At 36.7% G+C, this 12,532-nt stretch overlaps 1 protein-coding gene across 7 annotated transcripts in view; it reads left to right on the top strand.

The window, feature by feature from the left end:
* Positions 1-12,532, top strand: part of MYO9A (myosin IXA) — a 241,476-nt gene that overhangs the window by 113,388 nt on the left and 115,556 nt on the right. For all 7 annotated transcript variants that reach the window (XM_018053556.1, XM_018053558.1, XM_018053557.1 and 4 more), the window contains one exon: positions 6,682-6,877. In XM_018053556.1, coding sequence (XP_017909045.1) covers positions 6,682-6,877 — 196 coding nt within the window. The remainder of the gene's footprint in view (positions 1-6,681; positions 6,878-12,532) is intronic.

Consider the following 12,532-nt stretch of genomic DNA (forward strand, 5'->3'; position numbering starts at 1 on the left):
ATTTCAGATAAATAGAATCATACAGTATATGCATTTATGTCTGTGATTCATTCATTCTTATTATCAGATAGGTTGAAAGTAAAAGGATGGGAAAAAGACACACCAGGCAGACCCTAACAAAAACAAAGTTCCTGTAATTACATTATTATTGGACAAAGTAGGCTTTAAGACAAGAATCATTCTTAGAGACAAAGAAGCACACTTCATAACAATAAAAGGGGCTTGTTTCAATGAAGACATAATCAGAAGTTATATGTACCTGATGACTTCACTTCAGGCTAAAAGGGGAGCTAGACAAGTTTATCCTTAAAGTTGTAGATTTTCATACATATCTTTCAGTAACAACAAAATATGCAGACATGAAATCAATAAAAACAGAAAAATTGAACAGCACTGCTAAATAACTGACCTAATTGGCACATCGTAAAGATGACTAGATACTCTTTGGTGTTTATAAATTAAGTGAACTTCTTTTATGTAATCCCTGAATTAAAAAAGAAATCACAAGTGATAATATTTTAAACTGAACATTAATGAAGATATAATGTATCAAAATTTGTAAGATGCATTTAAAGCAGTGATTTATAACTTTAAAAGTATATGTTAGAAAGGAAGACTGGTTGGCAAAACAGTAGAGAAAATCAGCAAACTAAACTAGAAGAAGGAAATAATAAAGCAAAGACTAGAAATCAATGCAATAAAAAGCAGACATATAGTAAAAAAAAAATGAGCAAAGCTAAAGGTTAGTTCCTTTAAAAAGTAACTGAAAATAATACAGATGATCCTTGAACAGCATAGTTTTCAGTTGCAGGGGTCCACTTGTACACAGTTGGAGGTGTGTCCAGTGGTGAAAGTAAAGTCTGATGCTATAAAGAACAATACTGCATATATTACTGGAATGTTAGGTCCATGAATCAGGGTAAATTGGATGTGGTCAAGCAGGAGATGGCAAGAGTGAACATCCATGTTTTAGGAATCAGTGAACTAAAATGGACTTGAATGGGTGAATTTAATTCAGATCACCATTATATCTACTCAGATGGGCAAGAAACCGTACAAGAAATGGAGTAGCCCTCATAGTCAACAGAAGAGTCCAAAATGCAGTACTTGGATGCAGTCTCGAAAACGACAGAATGATCTCTGTTCATTTCTAAGGCAAACCATTCAGCATCACAGTAATACAAGGCTGTATCTCAACCACTAATGCCAAAAAAGTTGAAGTTGAATGGTTCGATGAAGACCTAAAAGACATGATAAAATGAACACCAAAAAAAAAAAAGATGTTCTTTTCATCATAGGGGACTGGAATGCAAAAATAGGAAGTCAAGAGATATCTGGAGTAACAGGCAAGTTTGGCCTTGGAGTACAAAATGAAGCAGGGCAAAGCTAACAGTTTCGCCAAGAGAATGTACTGGTCATAGCAAACACCTTCTTCCAACAACACAAGAAACGACTCTACACATGGACATCACCAGATGGTCAATATGAAAATGAGATTGGTTATCTTCTTTGCAGCCAAAGATGGAGAAGCTACATACGATCAGCAAAAAAAAAAAAAGACACCAGGAGCTGACTGTGGCTCAGATCATGAACTCCTGATTGCAAACTTCAGACTTTAAAGTAGGGAAAACCACTAAATCATTCAGGTATGACCTAAATCAAATTCCTTACAGTTATACAGTGGAAGTGACAAATAGATTCAAGGGGTTAGATCTGATAGAGTGCTTGAAGAACTATGGACAAAGATTCGTGACATGGTACAAGAGGCTGAGATCAAGACCACCATCCCCAAGAAAAAAAAAAGGGCTAAAAGGCAGAATGGTTGAGGATGCCTTACAAATAGCTGAGAAAAGAAGAGAAGCGAAAAGCAAATGAGAAAGGGAAAGATCTAGCCATCTCAATGCAGAGTTCCAAAGAATAGGAAGGAGAGATTTAAAAAAGCCTTAAGTGCACAATGCAAAGAAATAAGAGGAAAACAATAGAATGGGAAAGACTAGAGATGTCTTCAAGAAAATAAGAGATACCAAGGGAACATTTCATGCAAAGATGGGCTCAATAAAGGACAGAAAATATATAAACCTACCAGAAGCAGAAGATATTAAGAAGAGGTGGTAAGAATACACAGAACTGTACAGGAAAGGTCTTAATGACCCGTACAACTACAGTGGTGTGGTAAGTCACCTAGAGCCAGACATCTTGGGTGTGAAGTCAAGTGGGCCTTAAAAAGCATCACTACGAACAAAGCTAGTGGAGGTGATGGAATTCCAGCTGAGTTATTTCAAATCCTAAAAGATGATGCTGTTAAAGTGCTGCACTTAAAATGCCAGCAAATTTGGAATACTCTGCAGTGGCCATAAGACTGGAAAAGGTCACTTTTCATTCCAGTCCCAAAGAAGGGCAATGCCAGGGAATGCTCAAACTACCACATGGTTGAACTCATGTCACATGCTAGCAAGGTAATGCTCAAAATCCTTCAAGCTAGTACTTCAATCAAGATAGTATTTAAATCAATAGTACTTGAATTGAGAACTTCCAGGTGTTCAAGCTGGATTTAAAAAAGGCAGAGGAACCAGAGAGCAAGTGCCAACATCTGTTGGGTCATATAAAAAGCAAGAGAATTCCAGGAAAACACCTGCTTCATTGACTACGCTAAAGCCTTTGACTATGTGGATCACAACAAACTGGAAAATTTGTACATCAAGGCTGTATATTGTCATCCTGCTTATTTAACTTCTGTGCAGTGTACATCATGGGAAATGCTGGGCTGGATGAATCATAAGCTGAAATCAGGACTGTTGGGAGAAATATCAACAACTTCACGTATGCAGATGACACCCCCCTAATGGCCTGAAGTGAAGAGGAACTTAAGAACCTCTTGATGAAGGTGAAAGAGGAGAGTGAAAAAGCTGGCTTAATACTAAACATTCAAAAAACTACAATCATGGCTTCTGGTCCCATCACTTCATGGCAAATAACCTGGGGAAAAAATGGAAACAGTGATAGACTATATCCTTGGACTCCAAAATCACCACAGATGGTGACTGCAGCCATGACATTAAAAAACTCTTGTTCCTTGGAACAAAAACTATGACAAACCTAGACAGTCACTTAGCCAGCAAAGGTTCGCCTAATCAAAGCTATGGTTTTTCCAGTAGTCTCGTATGGATGTGAGATTTGGACCATAAAGAAGGCTGAGCACTGAAGAATTCATGCTTTTGAACTGTGGTGCTGGAGAGTACTCTTGAGAGTCCCTTGGACAGCAAGGATATCAAACCAGTCAATCCTAAAGGAAATTAACCCTGACTGTTCATTGCAAGGACTGATGCTGAATTGAAGCTCCAATACTTTGACCACCTGACACAAAGAGCTGACTCATTGGAAAAGACCCTGATGCTGGGAAAGACTGAGGGCAGGGGGAGAAGAGGGTGACAGAGGATGAGATTGTTGGATGGCATCATCGACTCAATGGACATGAATTTGAGCAAACTCCAGGAGATAGTGAGGGACAGGGAAGCCTGGCGTGCTGCAGTCCATGGGATGCAAAGGGTCAGAAACTATTGAACGACTGAATAACAATTTATGCTAGACATCTTTCAGTAAATAGATGCTGCAGTACTGTGTGACCCGTGATTGACTGAATCCACAAATGCAGCACTGTAGATGCTATGAAGATCTGACTGTAAAGTTATATGAGGATTTTCAGCTGTGGTTTTGGTCAGCATTCCTAACCCCCATGTTGTTCAAGGGAAAACTGTGTAAGTAAAAGATAACAGAGAATAACTAATGAAAGGAGAAAGCTTCACAGATTGCTGGTAGCAGAAACAAATAAGGGGATTCAACTACACACTATAGAAGATATGAACATGTTTTGCCAATAAATTTGACAGTGTAAAGTTGAAAATTCCATGAAAAATATCACCAAAACTGAAACCAGAAAATATAGGAAAACTTAAAAATCCTATGTTTGTTAAGTAATTTGAATCAGTAATTTAAAATTTTCTACAAAGGGAATTCTAGGTTCACATGATTTCACTAGTGACTGCTTTAAAGCATATAAGCAGTACTAGTATTAAACATTTTCTTTCAAGTTTGAGATACCTTTAAAATGTATAAATGCATCTTCAGACTTAACAAGAAATATCTGAGCTGGAAATACAGATTTGGGTTTCATCATTTAGATAGAGTTTAAGCCACAATTATGGTTGAGATAAACTGATGTAGGATGATCAGAAACTATGGGTACACAAGATGAAACTCTTAAGAATTTTCAATACAGAACCAACAGTGGGGACTGAGAAGGGATAGCACAAGATACAAGTAGTAAGTCACAAGCTGTGTTGTTGTAGAAAGCAACAGAAGAGTTTCAATGATGATGTGATTATGATGTGATTTAGTTTATTAATACTTAGGAATGTAGGAATATGAAGGCAGAGAGACAGGACCATTACATTGGGAAATGTTGATGACTATCAACATGGAAAAGAGATATAGAATTTTAGATTTTACAGTGTAGTTGTTAATAGGACAGAATAATCTTTGGAGTAGGGCAGACTGATGTTTTAGTTCCTGTAGCAATGCTTATTATGTTTGACTTCTGACGAACTTCTTTATCTCTGTGATTACTTAGCAGTGAAGTTTGGTTTATAATTGAATCTACTTTATTGAGTAATTGTTAGAATTAAATTAGTTATGTATAGTGCTTAACTTAGTGCCTGACATTTGTCTGTCTGCCCTCAGTATTTGCTGCTGCTGGCATTTTGATTTGAAAATTCTTCCTCAGTTTTGCTAACTTTTATAATATATACTTTTGCTCAAAAGGTATTTAGGGACAAACTGAGCACCAAGACTTCTGACTTGTTTCCCCTTTCCCCCTGTTTTCAGGAGAACCAAGAATTATTAGGAAAGGAAAGTCCCAAAGGTAGCAGGATGAGTCCAAGCTGCCTTGTGGACATGAGGGTTGATGATATTATACTAGGCATGACCCTCCAGGAATTCTGAGTTAGAGCTATTCTGTGAAGCTGCACTGACATGAAGTGATTTACTTACCAGTCCTTCCATCTGGAGAAGGAAATGGCAACCCACTCCAGTATTCTTGCCTGGAGAATCCCAGGGACAGAGGAGCCTAGTGGGATGCCGTCTATGGGGTCGCACAAAGTCAGACACGACTGAAGCGACTTAGCAGCAGCAGCCTTCCATCTGGGTGTGGCTATAGTCAAATGCCTAGACTCCATGTATCAGTCTGGGACCTTCTTCCAGGAGTGTAAGTTTCTTGCCCTCCTTATCTTTTTGTGAGGTATTTAAACTCATTTTCTTCTGTTCTATCATCTCTCACCTCCATTGGCAAGTGGTTTTAACTGGCTATTTACATTCCTTTGGTAATCTTATCCAACTTTAAAAATGTATATGCTGATGATATCCAGATGTGTTTTCTGAAATCTGTTAAACTCTAGGCAGATACGTCCATCTGCCTACTTGATGTCTGTATGCAGACATAGTATAGTGGTTATGAGTGGCTATGTTTGAACCTCTGTTCTTCTCATTACTGTGTGATAGGGGCCAAGATAGTTAACCTTTCTGTGACTCAACTTCCTCATCTATAAAATAATAATAATAATATCCATCTCAAGGACTTGTTAAGGTGTATTTATCTCAAGGACTTGTTAAGGTGATGAAATGAACTTCAATGAGACAACATGTGTAAAATGCTTAGAAGTGTGCCATTTACTTAGTAACTTCTCAATAAATGTTGCTTGTTATCGTCATTATTTTCACCATCTCTAGCTTCACTTGGACAAAACTTATCTCCTGATCATCAATTTCTATCATATCTTCTCTTTTCTCAAGTCTTCTCCATATTAGTATATATAGTACCTCCACCTACCTCATTGCTCAAACCCAAAATATAGGTGTTAACCTAATTCTCTTGTTCGCTCACAATGCTCTAATCCACCAGCAAGTCCTTCGCCCTTACCTCTAAAAAATGTCCCAAATATGTAACCATTTTCCCTTTCCTATAGTACCATCCTTATAGTCCAAGTCACTGTCAGCTCTTATTTGGAATACCTTTCTCCATTCTTTGTACAGTTAATTCCTTCAGTAGCAATCAGTGATGTTTCTAAAACATCGGTTAGTTCACGTCATTATCCTTCCAGTGGCTTTCCTTGACACTTGAATAAAGTCCAGACTCCTAACTCAGTCTTGCATAGCTTGCATAGCCTATTTATCTCCCTTTTCTTGAACCTCTCTCACCCTTGCCGAGAATGCTCTAGACCTCAGTCTTACTAACATTCTCCTAACTCCTGCAACTTAGCACCACCTAAAGGTAGTAGGTGTTCCCTTTGAGTGAAATGTTGTTCCTGGTCTTCTCATTTCTGGCTTCTTTTTATTACTCAACTCTCTTGTTGTTTTATGTGATAGTCTCTTAGAGAATCTCTGCCAGACTAATGTTTAACAAGCTGCAATGAGTTGGTGGAATGTTCATTCTAATTTAAATGAATTATAGAATTAAATAGTTTTAGGCTTAGATGGGACTTTATAGAGGATATCTGTCTGGTCCATCTAGCTGGCTAACACAGAAATCACTTCTATACTCTTATTCAGCCACTGTTCAAATATGTCACCCATTTTCTTCTTGGCTTAATACATTTTTTCAAAAATAACACTGGTATTTTTTTCATGTAGGATTTCCGGGAAAAAAATACAGATCATATGCGTCCTGACATTGTAGCTCTTCTGAGAAGTAGCAAGAATGCATTTATCTCTGGGATGATTGGAATTGATCCTGTAGCTATTTTCCGATGGTCAGTTCTCCGAGCTTTTTTTAGAGCCGTGGTTGCTTTCAGGGAAGCTGGGAAAAGACACATTCAGAGAAAAACTGGTAAGCAATAGACATCAGTATTCTGCCATGCTTCTGTTTTTTTTTTTTTTTTAAATCATGCCCTAACATCGTGTTTCAGATCTAATGAATGCTGATAAACTTTGTGTGTGTGTGTGTGTGTGTGTGTATTATTAATAAATACTGATAGGAATAATGAGTGTAAAGCACCTGTTATTTCTTAGGCATACTGACATTGGTAAGATTCTTAAGCCAAAAGTGAAATTATTATGTAATTGTATAGAACTTAATATTGATACCGTTCTCTGTTTTCTTCTAATGTCATAGTTTTTACTACAAATGAAACATAATATGGAAGCATAAATCAGGAGACAGAAAAATTAGGATGGAGGTAGTATAGTATGGTGGATAACCCAGCTTCACTTGTCATCTCTGTTGTCATCAGTTGAATCAGTTGTCTTCTCTTCTCTTGACTGATTTTGTGACTGTTAGCTGTTTTACTTGGAGTGTTAATAGTACCTTCAATATTGAGGGTAAAATTAGATAATACTTGTAAAGTATCTGGTTGTGAAGTGTAATGTTTGTTTCCTTATGCTTACTTTAGTTAGCTGAATTTTACTTTAACAGTTAGAAATGGATAAAGCTGGATACTCTTTTGTGTGCCCCCCCGCTGTAGCTCTAACCTTAGACCGTTGCTGCAGAGTGAGGATTTTCTAATACATATGTAATCCTTTAAAGTAACATTCTTCTGCCAAGAAGCCTCAGCAGAAGTGCAGGAGGATACACTTTGTACTTTCAGGGCTCCTAGGCTTACTTCTGTGCCTTTTTGGCATGTGCATTAGCAGTGAAAATTTAAATTTGGCTATTATATTTTTTAAATGAATGAAATATTAGAAAGATTGTATTTCTAAAATGAGAGGCCAAACTAATTGAATTTCATTTCTGTACTTCAGATTATAATGTGTACGAACTGGCCTTTGTGAATAGAACTATATATATTTTTTGAAAATAGAAGGAAAATCTTAAAACTGCTTTGCCTTTGCCAAAATTATTTCTAAGAGGCTATCTTTGCAAAAAAACTTGAAACAAACTTAAATTGAGGTATAATGGACATATGACATTATATTAGTTTCAGGTATATAACATAATGATTCAGTATTTATATATACTGTGAAATGATTCCATCCATCACTATTCCAACCATCACAGAGTTACAAACATTTTTTGTATGTGATGAGAACTTTCACAAGTTAATTTCTTGGCCACTTTCAAATATATACTGCATTATTGACTACAGTTACCAGCAAAAAACTAAAAGGAAACTTTTTTTTTAAAGATGTAGTCTTATTTATTGTGGTGGACATCAATTTATGTATCAATATTGAAAAATGTGTCAATTCTGGAAATTGATACATATTCTACTAAGATTTAACTAAGACAATAAACTTTTCTTATATTTACTATTAAATACTTTGCTTTCTGTAAAAGTTACATTGTATGTTCTTTTGGCATTTAAACTATTATTTGTGAAAGCTGGTTCTGTGTGTATTAGTATTAGTACAAAGACATGCAATGTTACTAATGCTTCTAATGATCAATCAACTGAGCCTGTATTATCTCTGCTTTGATAATTTCTAGATTCTTGTTTTCTAATTTCTCTTTCTGGCCAGCATAGAGCTTCCGTGTAATAAATTCTTTTATACTGGGATATGACATGTATGCATAAAAGTGCATAGAACAAAAACACAGTTCAGTGAATTATCACAAAGTGAAAACACTTGTGAAACTATCTTCTGTGTTAAGAAAGAGAGTATGACCAACATGCTAGAAAGTCCCCCTTGCATAAACTTAAAAATTTCCCTTTTTATCTAGAAAAAAAAAAGATAGTTCATTTGCATTTTGAGACAATCACTGAGTGAGCAGGTTTGTTACAGAGAATAATTGTATTACTGTATATTAGTGTCAGTGCCAAAATTTAGCGTTTTTCCTCCCTCTGTACCATTTGCCACCTGCTCTTTTCTGGTGAGTTTAGGATATTATAAAGTCAGAACATTGTAGTAATGCACAATAGAAACCAACAAAATAACTGAAAATGGACTAAGTAGTAGATTCAAAACTTTTATAATCACCATAAGTAGAATGCAGATGTATCAGAGTGAAACAGGAATTGGAGATTATTTAAACAGAAGTAGAACATGTGAAAGGCAGGAGATAACCAAGTTCAGATTGTGAATTAGAATAAGATGTCAAAAATATTATTTCTAATGAAGAAAGTAAACGTAGAATACAGAGTGCAATATATTTTCACTTCCTTTGAGAGTATCTTTTTTTTTTTTTTACTTTATTTTACTTTACAATACTGTATTGGTTTTGCCATACATTGACATGAATCCACCACGGGTGTACATGTGTTCCCAAGCATGAACCCCCCTCCCACCTCCCTCCCCACAACATCTTTTAAAGGAAATAAATATCAGTGGACTTTTAGCTAATTGTCAAGAAATACCTTGTTGCTGAACCAAAAAAAAAAAAAAAAAATTCTTGATTTTCTTAAGGAATTCTCTAACATTCTTCTTCATCAAGCCAGCTGAGCACAAATGAGAATATCAAATTTAAATCTTCTTTTGACTGTTATTTTTTCTTTTTTTATAGATTTCTATATTAGAGAACACAATGCCATTTTAAGACTTTTAAGTAAAAAAATTAATTCAATTAATTGTTTGAAGAATAGATTTGTTATAGTTGTGAGTTATAGCAGTTTATTAGGACACCATAAAATATTCTTAGTAGAGTCATGTAAACAGGCAATTTGAATGAGGTACCATGTTGGCCCTGCTAGGAGGTAAAATTAGAAATGATAATGATTTTTCTGGTGAACAGTGAGGTACGGAAGAACAGCTATTCCAGTGGTGTCATCCATCTTGCCTCTGATTTACTCCTTCTGAATAAGACAGAGCCTGGAGAGTACAGTGGAGATCATAACTTGACCATGAGTTATACAGTGTGTTGCTGTGGGTGCAGTGATGCTTATTTGTTTCTTTTGGAGTTACATAAAAATATAGCCAAAGAGGAATTTTAATCCATCTAAAAAGACTAGGGAGAGACAGGAAATTCAGCTGTGGCATTGGCGTAAGAGGCAAGAATGAGAATTTAAAGTGTCATTCAGTGTCTTCATCTACAGGGAGAAAATCTGAAGCCATTCATATAGTGTCTGTAGGTAGAGAGTGTTAATGGTTCCCACACAACCTGTTCCTCTTCACCGTCCCAAACAGTGGGCTGCATGACTCTAATGTACTCCCATTTGTTTTTCAAGTGGGAGAAGGATTCCAGTGACGATCCTTTTCCAGAAATAACCAGGTACTAAAACTAATTTAGATTTCACCTAAATAGGGTTGGACATGACGTGGCAACTAAACAACAACTCTCAGGATCTAGGATGTCTCCTGCATTGGCAGCTGGGTTCTTTACCACTAGTGCCACCTGGTAAGCCCTGGGTCTAGGGTTTCTATGCAGTAGTCTATCTGCAATTCTACCCAGTACTTAAGACAATTAAATGCATTTTTCTTAACAACAAAACCCTGACCATTACTATTAAATTCGTTCTGTGTTAGACTCTATGGTGTGGTGATTAAGAGTAAGGGTTTTAGATTGAATGTCAGTTCAGCAGGGGAGACAGGATTTCTGAAAATGCATCTCTTCCATAAAAGCAACAAGAACACTTGCAAAAATTGTCAGAATAACTTTGTTGGAGCTCAAGAAATTCATCAAAGGCCTGCAGTAATTTGGAAAGTGTACATACAAGAAAAAAGACTGAATGTTATTAATGTCAGTGCATTTTATAGTGTTTAAGCTTGCACTACTCACCACCGTCCCTCAGTGGCCTTGAAAACCTATAGCCTAGATATGCAATGAAAATCAGAAGTGGGAGTACACTGGAGGGAGTAGAAGGGGACTGGTACTCCTTCAGAGCTCCATTCCCAGAGAATTGTCATTATTTAACCTATTTGGTAGTTTCATGCAAGACCCCACTTACAAGGCTATCTTTTAACCTGACTTAGAGCTTTCCCAGTATGAATAACCTTTGATCTAGGGGTTTTATCCAAAACAGTCAGAAACAGTTGTTGAACGTTGCAACTCTCTGATGCAATAGATAACAGTTGGGGCAAAAACTAGTCAAAACATTTAAAAGGAACACCTGAGGAATGAGGTTTCCATAATGGCTATGAAAAGTATCTGTGTATTCATGGGAATTTAGGTGGCTAAGCACGTGCATAGGATTGTGTACGTGCCTAGGGCTATGCTCAGTAAAGACCTGAAGAGATCCTGATTTCTTATCTCAGGATAACATTCAGGTTTCCTGTGAGCAGGGTAAGACAGAGTTCTAAACTGCCTAGCTAAATGTTGTATGTATGCTTCAACGTAAGCACTCAATGACCCTTGACAAAGACTGGGAGAATTACTGGTTTCAGGTATGTAAAGATATATGCCTCCAGTCAATAGCTGTTTATTAAGCTAAGTGAGCAGTGGTTTCCATGGTCACCTGTGACAGAGAATACAAACTTGCAGAATTAGTTCAGTAATGGCCTAAATAAATAGCAACTATAAGAATCAGCAGCAACAGTAAATCCTGGGGAGAGAGAAAAAATGTGATTTTCAGAGTTGCCATGTTATATTATTTAAAATGTCTGATGTTCTATATAAGATTTTGAGACATGCAAAGAAATACAACACTATGATCCATACATGGGGAAAGAAGGAATCTGTAAAAACCTATCTCTGAAAAAATCCAGGCATTGATATTGCTAGACAGAATTTTTAAACTATTTTAAATATGTTTAAAGACATAAAGGCAACCATATCTGAAGAACAAAAGGAGAGTATGAGAACAATGTCCAACCAGATGGAGAATATCAAGTTTTAGATACATACAAATCAGTTTTGAAGTGGGGAAAAAGTGTACGGTACCTGAAATGAGAAATTCAGAAGGGGTCAATAGCAGATTTGAATAAGCAGAAGCCAGAATCGGTAAACATGAAGACAGATCAGTTGAGTTGAAGAATAGGAAGAATAAAGAATGAAGAAGATAAGTAGAGCTTCTAGACCTATGGGATACCATGAGGCATATAAACTTTTGAGAGGGAAAGGAGGGAAAGGGACAGAAAGAATATTTCATGAAATAATGGCCCCAGTCTCCTCAAGTTTGATGAGAAAATTAATCTATACATCTCAGAAGCTCAACAGATTAAAAGATGAGTGAATTCAGATATTCAAACTTAGATGCATCATAATTAAACTATCTAGCGGTAAAGAGAGACTGCTGAAAGCGGCACATCTGGGCTCTCCAGGTGGCGCTGGTGGTAAAGAGCTGGCATGCCAGTGCAGGAAACATGAAATGTGGGATTGATCCCTGGGTCAGGAAAGTCCCCACACCCACTCCAGTATTCTTGTCTGGAGAATTCCATGGACAGAGGAGCCTGGTGGACTGTGGTCCATAGAGTCTCAAAGAATCGGACATGATTGAAGCAACTTAGCATGCACGCATGCACAAAGTATCCTCAGTATGAATGACAGTTGATTAATCATTAGAAACCATTGAGGCTAGAGAACAATGGCATGACATATCCAAAGTCTGGAAGAAAAGTCTGTCAATCAAGAATTCTATATTCACTAAAACTATCCTTTAGGACTTCCCTGGTG

The sequence above is a fragment of the Capra hircus genome, chromosome 10 (genome assembly GCF_001704415.2).
Source record: "Capra hircus breed San Clemente chromosome 10, ASM170441v1, whole genome shotgun sequence".
In the NCBI taxonomy this organism is placed as follows: Eukaryota; Metazoa; Chordata; class Mammalia; order Artiodactyla; family Bovidae; genus Capra; species Capra hircus.